Raw genomic sequence first — 17871 nt, forward strand, 5'->3', positions numbered from 1 at the left:
AAACCAACCCCCCCCCCCCAAAAAAAAAAAAAAAACAGGACACAGAGGAAAACACAACAACCCCAAATCATCAGCGCCATTTCACACACGATTAATAGCAGGGGGGTTTCCAAATAAAGTTGCTATTTTAGTTGAGACATCAAACCAGAGACAAGTTGAAATAGTTTCCTTATTTCCTCTCTAGTTTTTGATGGCAAAATGCCAAAGCCATAGTTTTAATTTAGGCGCTCCCTCTTTCTTTAAAGGTTTTTTTTCTCTTCCAACTTCACAAACTGACCTAGAGGGCTTGTGATGGAACGGCGCTGATGAAATGATGTTACCAATGCCAGAAACCTTTCATGATGGTTATCTTCTCACTTTTTAAAGAACCGAATAAAAGGCAGAAAGTGTGGGACAGGCTGGGTTATGTCATTTGAGTATGAGAAGAGCTTGGGGCAATTTTTTTAAAGTGGAGATGTTGCGTTTTTCTCCGTCATCACAATTGACATAATTTATGAAGTGAACTTCCCATCCCGCCTGTCACGGACAATCTGGGCAGAGAGGGATACAACATCCCAGCAGAAAGACCACGACGATGATATTTGACAAAGATTTCTCCCCACTCAGGAATTGAACCTGGGTCTCTCCTGCATCAACAATAGACAGAGACCAACAAAAAGGCATGACACAACATCTTACAAGTAAAACCAATCAACCAGAACACACAATCGTTCAGTCATACACGTTTCAATAATCAATACGTGTACATATGTACATCTTTACAAGTTTGTACACAAGAGAAATGTATCTGTGATTTTATGACTAATCGGCCATAATTGCACACACATCATCCAAGTAAACATTTATACACGCTCGTAGATGTGAACACAAACGTACACACATAATGTTGTTGTTTAGTAAGGTTTTACAGTAGGACTGCCCTAGTTGGAAGGGGGGGGGGGGGGTTATGTCATCCAAGTAGGCATTCATATACACGCCCGTAGATGTGAATACAAACACACACACACATAAAAAGCACAGTAGACATGGAACAATCATGTCAGAAATGGAAAGGGACAAAACCCCTATTGACTTATGGGCTTTGTTCTCATTATTTCTCTTTGACAAAACAAATATATACACACAACAATGAAACCAAACTTCTCCAATAGGTAGGGCAATGCCCACTTTTGGTGTAGCTCAAGATTTCTGGAAACCCTCGAAATCTGGGTTAGCCCACTAGTCCTCAAAAGCGACCATACAGCACAGTAATAAGTCTATGGACAAGGAATGAAAACTTAATTCAAACACAAAAAGGCAGAAACATTAGGTGTCTTACACTCTTCCCTACTCAGAGAGAGAGAGAGAGAGAGAGAGAGAGAGAGAGAGAGAGAGAGAGAGAGATCAATTTAATAATTGTTGTCCCAATGGAAAGGTCTGCATACTTTAAAGAATGGATGTAGCATAATCCTAGAAAAACTATTCTTATAAATGCAATTTAACACCATTATATATATAGGTTTGTGCACAGGCCTTTAGCCCATTATGGGCGGACAAACTTTAAGGGACTAGAAGGTAGCAAAAGAAAATGTTCTCGTTCACTGTGGAACTACCTACTTACAATACACACATGTGCATAATATAATAAAATAATTATGAATCACAAGTTTTCTTTCCCTTATTCTCTCATCCATCAGAGACTGGCAATTTAATAACATATTTTTTCACTCACCAAATTATTCGACAAACGTGTAAACGAAGCAAAATTTTCCTTTCCACAAATCTCTCAAAAACAGGCATACTTCACAAATTCCCTTTTTTGCATAAACATCACACAAACACCATGTCGAATGTCATTTTGTAGATCAATGAATGAAAACTGGTCATTCTGTACAATTTTTGACACAATTACTTATACACATATAAGTTTAGTTAGATAATAGAAAGAAGGGGAAAGTCTACGTTAATAATAGAATAAGCAATGCAGTGAGACTTGGGTAGAAAGAATTTAAGACAAAAGATGGGTGGGGGAAAGAACCCAACCCGTGCTATACCATAGCTGCCAACTAAACTTTAAAAAACCAAACAGACTTTACCTATGTGCCGGGTCAAGAGGGAAGTCACTGGACAGGTCACAACCCCGCCCCCCCCCCCCCCCCCCCCCCCCCAAACTATTTATAAACACTTTTCCACATTCAATTAATTGAAGCAGTTTCATAGTAGTCCTGTACGGAAATATCTCTGCGATGAACTTTTATAGACTTAATTCTCATAACTACAGTATAACACGGATAGGTCGAACACAGAAGACTCGAACTTATGCACCCCACGCATCCGTCGAACTGTGCCTGCGCTCCCGGTTTTTCCTTCTTCTTCTTTATCTTTGTAAGATATCCCTCGAACTACCCGGGCCGGTCCAGACGAATTCAAGCTATACGTGTTATAACTGTACTTTCAAATCCAGTCTTGAAACATGAAAGTTCCTAATTTTTTTTCATCATCGGCAAACCCTTGAGGAGCAATACCAGGAAACAGCTTAGATTTATCTTCTTATTTAAAAAAAAAAAAGACTTCAGTTCTCAGACCTCCAAAAACATGTTAAATATGTTTTTTACACAGTTTGGCAGCTATGCTATACCAAGTCTTGGTTCATCAGAAACGACAGCACATTATTTTTTTTAATTTGAAAAAAAAAAGATCATTCCCCCCCAAAAAAAAGTCTTCTTCTCAATCTACTGGTTTTGAAAATTTGGAGGCCATGAAAAGTGACCTAAACCAATAAATAGTAAATATTATACACCCTATTTGACACAATTTAGGGTCTTCGGGTTATGCTTTTCTGTAAGGACTAAGCACTCGATCATCTCATAAAACAACCCCATACACAGTAAAGAAAGTGGATCACAGAAATGAAAAAAAAACAAAACAAAACAATTATTAATCTTATGAAAAGCATATTCTGAAAATTTATACAATTAATAATGGCAAGACCTTACAAATAGGAAAACTGATAAACCCTGAAAGTTTCTGTATTGTATTATTTCAAGAAGCAAGGGGCCCGACAGAAAGCTATTAGAAAGAAAGTAAGCAAAAAAAAAATGAAAGGCATTGTTAGTAGTGTGTGAACGGTACTCCTTAAATAATTACCAGTGATTGGACCCATAACATATATATGTTACCCTAGAGTGTTGTAACTGTACATGACATACAATACAAGGTTGGGACGACCCAGGGAAAAAGTGCTGGACGGCACAAATAAAACAGACCCCACTAACTACTGAAACAGTTTTCAGAGTATTGATCTGGCCACTTAAGTCAGCCCCGAGCCCGAGGCAAGAAGCCGATTTAGTGTGCTGCCAAGCAGTTTCTGAATAATTCAATTAATTTCTCTAGTCGGTAGAAAGTAGAAGAATGGTCAAATACACATTTATTTATTTATATACATTCTTATACTTACTCATAGGAACTGGCAGAGACAGCTTGGGGACTCACACTCAGCACGTAAATTACTTAGGCCACAAATTTATAGGCCTAGTCTTCTCCCCACTAGCAATGTAATAATAGTGCTATAATAATAAATACTCTAATGCTGTGTACTTGATATTCTGACTGAAAATGTTTCAAGTGGCCCAAAACCCCCAAAAATGTTTGGACTTAAACGACGACAAATGACACAAATTGAAACCCATAGTACTTATGTTCTATAGTTACCGCACCATGACCGTCAGTCTTTATTCTTTGAGGCCATGGTTCTCACACAAATACAAAGTTGCCTATTTCTCAGAATCACACACTTCAGAACATAATAACACTGTCAACAGAGTGTGCTAAACAAACTTAGAACCCGCACAGCTCTGATTTCTTGCGTTGTCTTCCTCATCGGTCATCACTGCAGCACCGCTTGAAGAAGTTCCCGCCGAGCTATTCTCCCTGGCCTGGTACTGCTCCAGACTGGCGCTGACGCCGTACAGGCGTGCCGTGTCGTCCTGCGAGGAGGTCAACTGCTCCGGCGTATTGTAGCCATGACTGGAGCTGCTGGAGCCCCCGCGGATCTGTGAGGTCAGGGGCTCCAACCTCAGGCGTTCCAGCTGCACCGACAGGTCGGGCTCTGTGGTGGTTGGCGGGCTCTCCGACGGAGTTTGCGGGGTCTGTGGGGTGTTGTACGGAGTGGGAGGGGACACAGACTGGGTGTCGCTCGAGCGAACGGCCCGCTGGATCGGAATGGCCTGCCGACCTGGCCCGCCGCTTTCATGGCCATCTGCGCCTGGTCTATCAGAGTCGGGTTGGGCACCTTCTGAGTTGATTTTTAATCCTGCGATTCCTTTACGGCCCGGGAGGGTCACCAGATCACGTTTAATTCTGCGTTTCTTGGTGCGATCATTTCTGCGAGTCTGCACCATGTTAGTGAGATCGATGATGTAGACATAGCCGGCAATAAGCAGTTCGCATGATGCGTGGCCAGCCTTATGATGCGTCTCCAGCTCTTGGGACGTCCGTTCATCGTATTGCCACCAGCCGTTCACACCACCATAAAACCAGCCGTAGCCATCGTCAAAGGTGACAGGATTCTCCAGACTATCCCATTCCACCAGATTGGGCTGGCAAAAGAAGTCCGCTGGGATCTGCTGGCGGCACAAGGCACAACGTGTGCTTCTGTTGGCAACGCCTTTCACACACAAGAAGCAGAAGATATGCATACAGGGCAACTGTACAGGGTAGATACACGTCTGCAAACAAACAGGGCATTCCAGAGCATTGCTGTTGCTTCCTTCCGTATCTGGGGAGAAAAAAAGAAACCTTTTCTAAAATCAATCTACACGTCCTTCGTAACTCCAGGTAGCATACAAATTCATAACACTAACTTCCAGTTCAACATATTCATTATTCTTTTTTAAAAAGGGTCAAGTGGGAAACTGCCTAGAATACTGTCTTAAAATCACTGAAGTTTAAAAGAAAAAGAGACCAGTGCCATACACATCGTGGTCCAGCATTCATGCCAACTGAGGTAATGATGTGCCAACGGAATCTCCCTGAAATTATAGAGCAGGAGAGCAATAGTGTGTACACAATTTTAGCAGAAAAGCTCTCAAATTATCACAAAGCTTTAAAGTTAAAGTAAAAAGCCCTTAAACACTGCAGCCTTAACCTCTCAAAAAGGTAAGATTTTTTTCAGTTTCAAGGTAGTAACATTTATTTTTGGCAGTGAAAAAGAGCAAGACAGATCAACAGAAAAACATGAAAGTTTTTTTTAAATTACAAGTTACAAGTAGGGATTTTCTTTCAAAAGTATAATCTGCAACTGGCTGTATCCTGAAGTGAACTGGCCTACTTACTAAGTACCCACATGTATTTCCATCACAAGATGAGACAGAAGCAATTTTCAGTTTAGAAAATTTTATTCAAACTTGCCGGATAATACCGTTCTATAAAAATGTCCATACATCTCATACACTAATAATTTGCGGTGGATCTTAAGTCAAAATTCATGGAAAGCAGATAAAAATGAACAAGAAAAGGGCTTTATAATTACAATCTGTTGAGTGTGAGATGGGTCGATGAGTAAAATTAAAATAACACCAAAATCTGAGGCTATGTGTACTGCCCTCCACTTCACTATAATAAGTGCGCAGCTTTAAAGGGCATAGACGCTGACCTTTCTCAAAGGAAAATTTCAGCATTCCTTATATTTTAAAGGACGTAGTTAATTACAGGTAAAAAAAGAGTTATAAATAGGGACCAATGACGTTGCAAGTTATCTTGATCTCGTAGAGCGCCTCTTGGCCAAAGATCGTACATAATAAAATAGTTCACTCAGCCAAAAAGGTGTCAGCGAAAGTCTGCACATTGGTTCAGATGACGCTGCAGTCTTTGTTTTGAAGCTCTCTTTCGTTTCACCAGAAGAAGAATAGGAATAGCAGAGTTTGTTAGTTTCATTTATATTTTTATTATAATAAATATTATTATAATTTCACACAAGTAGGGTAACTCTGATCGCAAAGTCCGTTTAACTGGCTCAATTATAGAGGTGTGAACTATCTCGTTATACACGATCTTTGTCTTGGCCAAGATATCGATCAATAAAGTGATGCGGTCCAGCTGAGCGATTATTATCAAGGCCGTGAGCGAGCATACTTCTACTTTATCTAAATCTAAGGGCCGTACGTAGGGAGGGCCGTACACATAGCCACGAGGCTATGCGCACGGGAAGGCCGTATGCATAGCCACAGGCATATAATGTATAATAATAATATGACAAGATAGCTATGCTGATTTGCTTTCACATGTTTGGTGAATGTAATTTTTTCCGTCAAAATTTATTTATCTCATCACCATCCCCATTTCTAACCCCTCTAATGCATACTTATGTTCAAAATTAATCCTTGTATTATATTGGGATGTATTCCCTCATTCAATTTCCTTCAATTTGATATAGATCTATATCATGTTACGTTTCGTTTTGAGAGATAGTTATGCTTCTATGAAGTCATTTTGTTCACCACCTGCATAGCCAAATCGAGCCACATGTTAATTATGTCTAGAAGAATCTAGACCCAAAAAAAAAACTACGTCCAGAAAGAGTTTTACTTTGACTTATGCGCACACCCGGTGTGAAAAATCACTTCCTTTGACTTTTGACACAAAATTAGTCCTAGTAGGTCTATATCTAGAGTCTAACCGCGTATCTGTTTGGGTGCGCAACCCCCGGTCTCCTGCTTTGTTTTGGATAAGAACAGCGAAAACGAGGTCACTTTCTGTGAGCATGCGCAGAATGCAGCTTTGCCGGCTTTGGAGGTTCCTGTCCACACACGTGATTCTACGGTGTCGGAAAGTTTTGCCCCTTCATATTAATGGTTTTCGTAACCAGTATCGGTGAATTTACTAAGCGCTTGAGTAGTCGATTATTTAGCACATCTAGTTAATCTAGCTCTAATGTATCGTAGAATGTACACTTGAATCGATAAATACTATCGCAGGCTGCTTCTTAATGCCCAGGAACATGCCAGATAGGGTTGCGCACTGAAGCAGACCAAATTTGTGCAGTCCGTTTCAGTGTGCAATATCGGCTTTTTTGCTATTTTTGGCATTGATAGTGTGGCTTCTAGGCCCTTTGGTTGTTTTACTTATTAAGTTATTTCTTTATGACCTGCATTGTGCACTGAAACAGACTGTTTTCCTTCCGTTTGGATGCATTATATTGCCATTGGAAGTTGGTTAATGTATTCATGTCAAAATTAATTAATATAATGGAAATTTAATCTCCAAAATGTTCAATTTCTTCTTTTCATGTCTTTTTCTTCTTCTTTTTTGTCCTTTTCCTTTAAGAATACTAGTCTAGGTATAGTCTAATTCTTGTTTTCTTCTTTCACCTCCTTGTGTTCACAACAACTTTCTTTTTCAATTTCTTCTTTTCACGTCTTTTTCTTCTTCTTCTTTGTCCTTTTCCTTCAAAAATACTAGTCTAGGTATAGTCTAATTCTTGTTTTCTTCTTTCCCCTTCTTGTGTCCACAGCACCTTTCTTTTTATCCATTATCATAACACAACAGTGTAAGGAAATCTCCTGTTAGGGGGCGCACAGCTCCCAAAAAGAACACGCCTCATTGACCTTGGCCTTCCGTTATGGTCAGTGCAGGAACTACTTGCAAGGAAAAGAAGACAAAGCCAGGATAGAGAAAGATGAAAAGTGTCAGAAAAGAGCTAGACCTAGATCTAGATCTGTAAACATGGTACTACTATTGCGCACCCAACCAAACGTCATATGTTGCACCAGTCTACAGACACCTTGCGCATTAACCAGACACACGTTACCAAACAAACACCACCACAACATATAGGAATTTTAAACTGCTGTTACAGTAATGCGCTACACCGTATAGAGAGGAAGTTTTTCTAACTTCTGGTGAAAAAATCATGAAGATCGACCTGTAACTTCCGGAATATCCACAAAAAAAGATCGTTTACTGTATATCGATTGACTCTAGATCTAATTCTAGTTTTGCGTGAAATCTCTCGACAACAGTTATATTATGTAACCTCCTTACACTCACATTGGTCACTTAGAAGCCGAGTCCCAATAAATAGATCTAGAGAATCTAGATCTAGAATCTAGATTTCTAGATATAATATATTTTATATAAATCTATATATCTAGTCCGAATAAAGCTGGCCTTTGGCTTTGGGTAAATAGGATTGACATTTACTTGACAACAATTGATTTGCAAGGGTTTTAGTGGCCATTTAGAATCTATGTGTGTTTTGTAGTGTAGCAAAAATTATGGCAGTTTAGCCCCCAAAACAGTAGCCTACTCAGTGCATCAGGTTGCAAGTCTAAAAGTAAAAGTAAAAATTTAGTTTAGTGAAAATTTACCCAACTGTCCCGCCCATGAGTCTGCCAAACTACGGCGTGTCTGAACGGAGCCTAACTTTATCCCTGACCACACGATGCGTTTGATTGACGTTAATATTTGGTAGCACTTTATGAGTGTACTTTCAAATTAGACTCTGTTCTTTTTTAAATCCAATGCAATGAGCCGGCATACCACTGTTCGCATTTCGTTGCTCCTCGCCGTCTCTTGAGCCAGTTCCGTCAATACAGGTCTTGTCCGAGGCGACCTGGGCTTTGCTCATGTCACAGTCACCTTCTTCAAGATCAGAACCACTTAAATCCTGGAGACAAAACGTACTGTTATCCATTATAATTGTAGAAAGAAAGCACTTCTGAAATCAACTTATAAGTGTAACAATTCAATAGAACAGCATCATGTCATCTGCTTATGGACATCAACTTCCCATTTTCATTCTTCCCTTTTCACTTGACTGCACCGTGCCCGGATGTTTTTGTTGATTGTTGCCTGCGTTAAGACTTGGCCTCTGTCGGTTTACAATAACCGAAGCTCCATTGAAATAAACACTTTAAGAAGTTGAAGTTGAGGACCAGAACTAAATTACACTAATTGTAAAATATATTTACTTTTGTAGTGAATTCAGCTGTCTCTAAAATAGGGCAATATCGAAAGTGAAGAGTCAAAAATTAGAAATCATAACTGTTTTCTGACTTTGCTCTATCTTGGCGGTTTTTTATTGCCTGGCAATATCTGGCTGGGCCAAGACCAAGGGCAACAACCTCGATGCACAATCACAATTCTAGTGTAGTATTGTCCCTTTATATTTATCCGCGTATAATGTTTCTTCTTACCTTTGACCCCTAAAGAAATAATCATGTCACGGTTTGAAAAAATATACATATATTGAATAATGTATTTGTATGTTTTATTGCTTGTGCTTTAATCATATTTAAGAGATAAACAAATTCTTAAAATTTATTCACAGGTCAGTACTATATTTCTTTTAGAGATGCGGAATGGCACTAAACGAACTTGGTGAAGGGGCGAATGTTTTCATCTGTCACAGCTGAGTGGCCATGACGTCACGATTTATTGACCATTTTTGTTGTGTTGTGACCGAGGCAGCTGATAACGAATAAAGACAGAGGGTGACAAAGAACAGGAGGATAAAATTGGAAACTGTGAAAGGAAGTAAGGCGGTGACATGGGGAATTGTTTCAAATCTTCTAGCAACGACGACATTTCTCTTCTTCGTGGGAATGACCATCATGATCCAGCTCTTGAGCCAGCGCCCTTTGTTGAGCCCCCTCCTCCGTACCGACCACAGGTTTGTTGAAGATGATATAATGATAAGCTTCCCTATTCCTAAAGTGAAAGATCTCCCCTACTTTTCTTTTTCTAAAGCGTGACCAATGAATTTATAGACTTCACGATCGTTTTGAACTGTTTGTGTTTCGGAGAAGAATTAAAATATCGCTATTTGCCCGAAGAAGTAGGCCTATTATTCCTATTGTTGATTTTAGAGCAGTATGAGTATGATCAGTGAAAATCTCGATACGACAAACAAGGTTCTGTTCCTTGTTTGAGTTTGACTGGCGACGTTTTATTCAACTTTGAGACATCCTGCTTCACATGCAAGAAGTTGCCACAGGAACTCTCAACCGAACAGGTCATATTATTGTAGCGTTATTATGAAGATTCAAGGATTTGGGCCAGGGTTACTGGCTGTGATAGGTCTCGGAGACATGCGGCCAAACGTAGAACGATGTAGCTGGCTGAATGGCTGCTTAAATTTTAGTAATGTGATGTCATCACATCCTGGGATACCCAGACTATTTTAGAAGACAGCGGAGATACCAAAGATTCTCTACTACACTATACACTACAAGATCTTTGGAGATACAGCATGGAACGACATGTTGGGTCTGTGGCTTGACCTATATTATCCGCATCGATGTGTTTTGCACGATAAAATTTCACACTTGCGGCTAACTGCAGCATGTCAGCCTAGCTGTGGTGATGGAAGATCGTTTAGATCATTGATGCTCAGAACAATACGAACGGTGATGCTTGAAATTGAAACACGGTAAACGCAAAATTTAGACAATAAAGCGCGCTAAAATTGTCGTAAAGACGCTCGTACTCACATCAAGTATGATGTATTCCTGTATGTACTATAATTATTTTAGTTGTAATATATATATATGTGAAGCATGTTGACAAAATGAGTTACTTCTCGCAATCCACAAATGCAGATATATTGACTAAAAATTGACATAAGGGTCAAATTTGTAGATTTTCTATTGATGCCATATTTTTTAACTATAACCTGTCTTTTATTTGTTCATATTTATAAATTCTAAAAATTTCACTTATAAACCTGATGTGTCTATTTCTATAAAAGGCTTGAATCCGAGAAGTAACTCATTTTGTCAGCCCGCTTTTCACCTATTTATAATATAATCATATATATATACATATATATATATATATATATGCTCTAATTTTATGATGAATTGAGACAAACGAGGTGGAACGATTATCTGGAAAGGAAAGACGTCGCCATAATCAGACAGCCACAGGAACTTTCAGTATGGATACCTTGCGGGCTTTGGTGCTGGGGGGAACTGAGCACTTATGGACCTGTCCGGTGTGCAATGACGTTGTTGCCCTGGACAGGACAGGACAGGACAGGACGAGGTGGCGATTCATATCTGAAATGTCACACATATACATACAGCATTCAAATGGCTCTGCCATTCTTCATATAGCTATAGATGAGTTTTGTAAAACTCGTGAATGTTGTATAGTTGAGTCAAATTGATATATCAGAAGGTTGTAAGTCTCATCGCAGTTGCAAACCGTCTCCTTGAAATACTAGTCTCTTGCATAAAAGTTCTAAATTCCATGATGTTATCCCAAAGGATGTTTCTAAAATTTTTAGAGATATGAAGATCCAGCCGGGGGCTACATGTTCTGAATGGAGACAACACAGAGTAGTCTGTTTCGGGTGGTATGTGGACTAGGATTTGGTCGCTTTTAAGGACAAGTAGGCTAACCCAGATTTCAGGGGTTTCCAGAGGTCTTGACCTACACCAAAAGTGGGCTTTACCCTACCAATAGGAGAAGTTTGGTTTCATTTTTTCGAACCTGCCTTAACGGAAACCTGTATAAAACAGAAACCTGTTTTAACGGAATCTCCCCACTCCTCCCTTGATAGATTTTTCTTTAATTACCTGTATCAAATGGAAACCTGTCCAACGCGGAAACAGAAAGAAAAATCCGCTCCCTTGCGAGGGTTTCACCTGTCTAAGACGGAAAATGCTTGGCCTGCTCAGCCCTGATCTGAAACAAAATTGGCAAGTTTGGTTCCGCCGGCTATGCCCTAAACTTAATGCCATGGCCATGCCGCTATGCGAGGAAGGGGAGTAGGGGTGCAATTTGGGGGTAGATGTTACCCCATCGTGTGAGCCCTGAGCGATGCAGATGGTCAGGGTAGTGTGGGTGTGAAATCTCACGATTGCCTGTGAGAGTGCTTGAGTAGCCAGCCACTACAGAAACTTTCCTGGGTAGCCAGAAGCCAGAGGTGTGAAATTAGTTTGACCAATGCCTGCCGTTCTGATCGTAGGCCAGCCGAGAAAAGAGTTCCTCGAATCCTTGTTACATGATGGCAATGAGGGGTGGCATTGGTTGACTGTGCTTGTTACACCGATGGGTGGGGCTAAGGGTGGAAGCAAAGGAGATGATCAAACGTTTCTGATTTTAATAGGTCAAACAGTGGTCCTATGAAAAGCAAGCATTGGTGGTCATTGTATAAGTAAGAGTGACGCATGTCATTATCAGACAGGATAGCAGGTGAGAGGTGTAAAGCTTTGACCACTGCTTGCCGATCGAACAAGCAATCCTTGATCCCACCAGGGTAGATGTTACCCCATCATGAGAGCCCTGAGCGATGCAGATGGTCAGGGTAGTGTGGGTGTGAAATCTCACGATTGCCCGTGAGAGTGTTCCAGTAGCCAGCCACTACGAAAATTTTCCTGGGTAGCCAGAAGCCAGAGGTATGAAATAAGTTTGACCAATGCTTGCCGCCCTGATCGTACGCCAGCCGAGAAAAGAGTTCCTGGAATTGTTGTTACATGATGGCAGTGAGGGGTGGCATTGGTTGACTGTGCTTGTTACACCGTTGAGTTTGGCTCAGGGTGGAAGCAAAAGAGATGTTCAAACGTTTCTGTTTTTGATAGGTCACACAGTGGTCCTATGAAAAGCAAGCACTGGTGGTCATTGGATAAGTAAGAGTGACGCATGTCATTATCAGACAGGATAGCAGTTGAAAGGTGTGAAGTTTTGACCACTGCTTGCCAATCGGACAAGCGATCCTTGATCCCACAGGCTGGGCCTTTGAACCCCTCCCCCTTCCACCTCCCCCTAAATTCCCCTGTCTAAGATGGAATTTTTTTTCTGGCTCTCTTGCGATTCCATCTTACACAGGTTCGACTGTATTTGTTTGGTTATAGAGAAAACTCTCCTTAGGTTGTCTTTTAAAGAAACTGAACAAGGGGCAAAAACTTTACCTTCAATTTGATCAAAACAGCATTTTTCGGGATAGCCCCCTTGTGCTTAAAAGTGACCATTTACAATCTATTCTAATGACAGATGAAGAGTAAGGCCAACTTTGAGTTTCTCTAAGTAGAACCATCTAATGTATCATGAGGATGTTGGATACTTATGTGAAAACAATATACATCCTGCTTTCATCTAAACAAATACATTGAGGTTTTGAAGCTCTTCCTGCTTGAGAAAAGTCTCGAATGTGACTCCCCCAAGAGTAGAAGAAGAGTACTTGTCAAGTGTACGACCTACTCGGAGAATATTCCTGTCCTTTCTAGTCCAATTGTGTACATTTGGCCTTGTGTTTGCATAAATAAGCTTATACAATGAGGACCATAGGGAACGTTTTTCATGTGGGTTTTTTTCATTATATCATAACATCAAATACTAGTAAAGTGGTGTCTGCGTAACAGCATCCCATTTGGGAAGCAGGCCTTTGTTACTGCTAGGCAGGCGGGTGTTGCTGCTTACTGAATTTTCAGGGGGTGGGGCTGTAAACTTGAAAGATAATGATAACCTTAAGGAGTAGATAGTTATATATATTGTAACCATAAAAATAGTAACCGTTTGTCGAGTCAGTTGCTTGTACTGCCAACAAGTACCTTTACAACATACATCTGTGATCCTCCAGAACAGCTGTTTAACGCAACACATGGCTCGAGAATGCGGTTACATAAACCAGGAGAAAAATGAAATGCTGCCAAAGGTGACTCCCAAAGCTTTTTTTTTTTTTTTGTAAGTATTTTACGGCGCTCACAACTGCATAAGGTCGTATGAGCACGTGGGACACGTTAAACTTTCAATTTGTAGGAAATTTTGAATTTTGCGGAGGTGGCGGTCGAAGCCTACTCTTATCGATTTTAGACCACTGAGGGATCTTTAACGTGCGCTACTTGCATAAGGGACCCCTGAGATTTTTCGCCCATGTCCGAGAAGGCTAGGTGTAGATCTTTCCTACCATCAAATCAAGGGTGTGGCTGAAGGACAGCAGTAAGAAGGAGCCAAGGACTAGCAGTAGAAAGGCTGTACAGAGTCAGGAGCCCAGAGGAGGGGGCAAAGGAGGTGAGGGGGTGGGGGCAGAAAGTGGAGATGAAAGCAAACGACAGGACATTACTAGAGAGCACGGAAAGGAGGTGAAAGGAGACAATTTTAGAGCAGAAAATTTTTCCGTCGCTACCCGGAGTTCGACCTTTGAAAGAGAGGTGAACATCTTTACCTCTAGGCTATGGGATCCCCTTCTCAAAGCTTTAGTGACCTTGGAAACTACAAATTACATTTTTGTGCCTTTGTTCTATGTTTTTCTATGAAATCAACACAAATCATGTTTTTTCAATAGATATCAAAAGTGTTGAGCTTAAAAAATAAACCAAAGGGGGAGACATTAACATCTCGAGTTCTTATGCACAGTAGAATTGTAATTTTAAATGGGCTGATTCATCAATGTCGTGCTTATAACTGTGCCTGAACTGCAACAGGGAACTGCTGCTTTTTCTTTCCTAATCCTTACTATCATAATTTTTCCTTTACTTCTTTTGTATGTTTGTCACATTCTTGTGACCCACTATTTCCGGGGTGCCGTGATAGTGGAAGCAGACTTTGTACTGTTGAAGCTAGAGAGGTGAGCAGAGTAAGTCTGATTCCCTGTAAGGATTTCTCTGTTGACATCCACCCCTTGACGCTCATATGACCTTATAATGCAGTTGCAAGCGCTGTAAAACCTCTACTAAGACAACAACAACAAAATAATTAAACAGAAGTTGCCTAATGGGTGAAAAAATTACCATTTCGTAGATTTCATTATTTTGACAAGCACCTGATTTAACTGTGATGGCACACGTATTTCAAGTGAATATATGTTTTGTCTCCATCCTGACTTCCAGCAGAGAATGCCAATCTTCCACCCCTCTCCTGGGGTAAGTCGGCCGGCCAATCAGCTAACAGAGGATGAGCAGATCAAGATTGCGCAGCGTTTGGGTCTTATCAATCATCTGCCAACTGGAAAGTACGATGGAACCAACAAAAAAGCTAAAGAGTAAGGGATGCTTATTTGGATTCTTTTCAGAAGGAGCATGACTAAATTGAGAAGTAGAGGCATGGCAATGTTAGAATTATTTTATCTTTGGTTTGATCACAGTTATTGTTCATTAATGAATTTGTACTTGGGTTTATGTAACACGCCTAGGGTATGGTGTGCATTCAAGTTGGTGCTATAAAAATGATCTACATTGTTATTATTATAAATTGTTAATTTAACTATTATTATTATTGACACTTTTGGGGCTACGATTTATTACAATGTGATTATATATATATGGCGTATGGGTAAAAACAGTGACGTATCGGTGCGTTGTGCAGAAAGAGTTGTTTTTTTTTTAACTTTAAAATCACAAAATGTTTGGGGTCCTGAAGAATGTATGATATTATAATACAAAATTAACACTTGCAGGTCATCAATTCTTTATCTCCGAGTGGGGTAAACCCATTATGCTGTGGCCCTTTTTTGGTACTTAATCTAAAAAGGACGAAAATGTCACTAAATTGGTCCTTAAATCAAAACAAGTGAACCTATTTTGATAGTTCTTCAAGATCTACTGAATGAAATCCTGAGAAAACAGACCTGTTTTAGGCAATTGCTCAAAAGTAATTTGATTTTGAAGTCGTCGTAAAGGTATGTGCCCGAGTGGCTGTTAATGGCTTACCACCAGCACAGCAGTTCCGGCCGAAAGCGCTTGCCAGAGATAAAGAGTTAAAGAGGCAGCATCTGTGAGTTAATTTCTGTCTGTGACTAGACCAAGCCGAACCCCCAAGCAGCAGCTGCGTGGTGTTCTCTCTGTTTATTGTTAAGACGAAGTCTATGAAAAGGTAGTGAGTTACAAGGTATCCTTTATTAACCCTTCCAGCCCCATGCACGTATATTATCAGCAGCGATTGTACCTCCCACTGTCCCAAGAGCATATATATTCTCAGTTTCAAGGGGCACTGAATTTGGGTTTTTTCAAAATGTGTGAGCCTACTTAAACTTTAATTTTCATAATATTTGTCCATTTACCTTTAAACATTGTTATATGTTATTATCTAAAGCTCATTGCATAGGTAGTGCATCGCTTTTTAGAATGCGTGTCTCTTTTTCTGAAACACTGCTGCATTGGCTGGGACTGGGGTTTGGGAGTGCATAAAAATGGCTGCGGCTGGAATGGTTAACTCTTTGTCGACGTGCCAGACGCATACATCTGATCAGCAGCAGACCAAAGCCAGTGTTGTATCTCGTTTGGAATCATTGTACACAAATCAGAAACTTTTACACGAATTTGCATGTTTCATAGCTTGGGTGTTGTTGCCTGTCTTTTTAACTTTCAGATCAAGGAAGAAGGATTTAAAGTATCTATATGAGTAAAGAATGTATGCCTCTTTTTAGATTAAAGTAGCCCAAAAACTACACGTCTTCACACGTGCAAAATGCGTGTCCTCTATGAGTTAAAGTAAGATGACTCTCGACTGCTTTAAAAGTGTCTTATTACTGGGTGAGTCGTTTGGAACGTCTTTCGTTTTGTAACGGTGTTGGGTTTGTACGACCCAAGAGTTGAGCAGAAATTAAGCATGTTTCACTCTTGTCGTGGTGTCTCCAGGTGTGTCATCTGCATGAACGAGTTCGTCTTTGGTGACGAGCTGCGCTACCTTCCCTGCATGCATTGCTACCATCGAGAGTGCATCGACGACTGGCTGATGCGATCGTTTACCTGCCCCAGCTGTATGGAGCCAGTGGACGCTGCCCTCTTGACGACCTACCAGACCAGCTGATCTCCAGATTGGGTGGCATTACCATGATCAGGTTTTGTAACTGTCATTTTTATGAATGAATTCATTATCTGCATTGTATGATTTGATACTGGATTATTTAGAGGTTAATTTGTCTGGATCGATAACAACAAGAGGTTAATTTGTGGAAAATGAAGCAGTGAAAAGTTTTTGTTTTTTTATTTGAGAAAACAAAACTATCAGTTACATCTTTTGGTGCATAAAGTGAAAGGATCAAAGTAATGGACTCTCAACTTGTTTTACCTAAACGTTCTGTTCGGTACACATTCTATGAAAATGTTTGCTTGGATAACATTGTATATAAGCAGATCAGAGACTCTATTTTTGATGAAAATCAAGTCTTATAAGAAAAAAAAAGTAAACTCACGCTACAAGCTTTCCACTAATCATTAATAGAAAGTCCCATTTTTCTGGGTATATATCTTGTATGGCAGCAATTTGGCAAAGAAGAAAAAATCAAAACAGAACTGTTGAATCATAAAAAAAAGTTTGGAAGGTCATGAGCCACAAACTAAATGATGACAGCATACTCGGCAACATCATTGTCCTGAGAAAGTAGTGACGTCTATCACAAAAGACTGTCTCCATCCGCTGAATCCTGCTTGTGGACTATCTGGATGAAGCATGGTAGCAGGCTTTTCTTTCTAGAGTAGCAAGGATGGACAGATAGTAGAAGTTCCTCTATATCTCCTTCCATCAGGCTGACGTTGGAACATTCTGCCATGTAAAAATAAAAATGTGAAATATGAGGGTAATCTTGTTCACATGAGGTTACATTTACTTGCTTTTGTGGGAAGGTTTGCTAGTGTTTTTGAGACGCGTGTGTGAGTGATGCGGATGTATTGATCGTTGGCGGACAAGCTGTTGTGAGTGAGTGGACTTGGGAAAGAAAGAGAAAAAAAGGGGATGTTTGTTGGAGTGGGGGGTTGTCCATGTACAAAGAATATTGACTATTGTTGTACACAATCAGGACTAATCTCTCATAGCAACGGATCAGACTAGTACTCCAATAAAATGGGAGCTGCCCAATGTTCTTTCTTCCGTTGTAGAACCCTGATCGGGATTTGCATAAAATCCTTCTTTTTTTTGCTTGAATACCGTTTTTTGTCGGGTCTTATATGACTT

The 17871-nt window shown here is 40.2% G+C and overlaps 2 protein-coding genes across 2 annotated transcripts; one reads left to right on the top strand and one right to left on the bottom strand.

The window, feature by feature from the left end:
- Positions 1 to 257: 257 nt before the first annotated feature.
- On the bottom strand, positions 258 to 8836 carry LOC101856688 (E3 ubiquitin-protein ligase rnf146). Its single transcript, XM_005107675.3, has 2 exons — positions 8518 to 8836; positions 258 to 4756 (listed from the first exon to the last, which is right to left on the bottom strand). The coding sequence occupies exons 1-2, from the start codon at positions 8669 to 8671 to the stop codon at positions 3807 to 3809; spliced, it is 1104 nt and encodes a 367-aa protein (XP_005107732.1). The 5' UTR covers positions 8672 to 8836; the 3' UTR covers positions 258 to 3806.
- A 534-nt stretch (positions 8837 to 9370) lies between these two features.
- Positions 9371 to 17629, top strand: LOC101856922 (RING finger protein 11). The gene is made up of 3 exons (XM_005107676.3): positions 9371 to 9649; positions 14811 to 14962; positions 16557 to 17629. The coding sequence occupies exons 1-3, from the start codon at positions 9527 to 9529 to the stop codon at positions 16726 to 16728; spliced, it is 447 nt and encodes a 148-aa protein (XP_005107733.1). The 5' UTR covers positions 9371 to 9526; the 3' UTR covers positions 16729 to 17629.
- Positions 17630 to 17871: the final 242 nt, after the last annotated feature.

Source organism: Aplysia californica, unplaced genomic scaffold, assembly GCF_000002075.1.
Source record: "Aplysia californica isolate F4 #8 unplaced genomic scaffold, AplCal3.0 scaffold00621, whole genome shotgun sequence".
NCBI lineage: Eukaryota > Metazoa > Mollusca > Gastropoda > Aplysiida > Aplysiidae > Aplysia > Aplysia californica.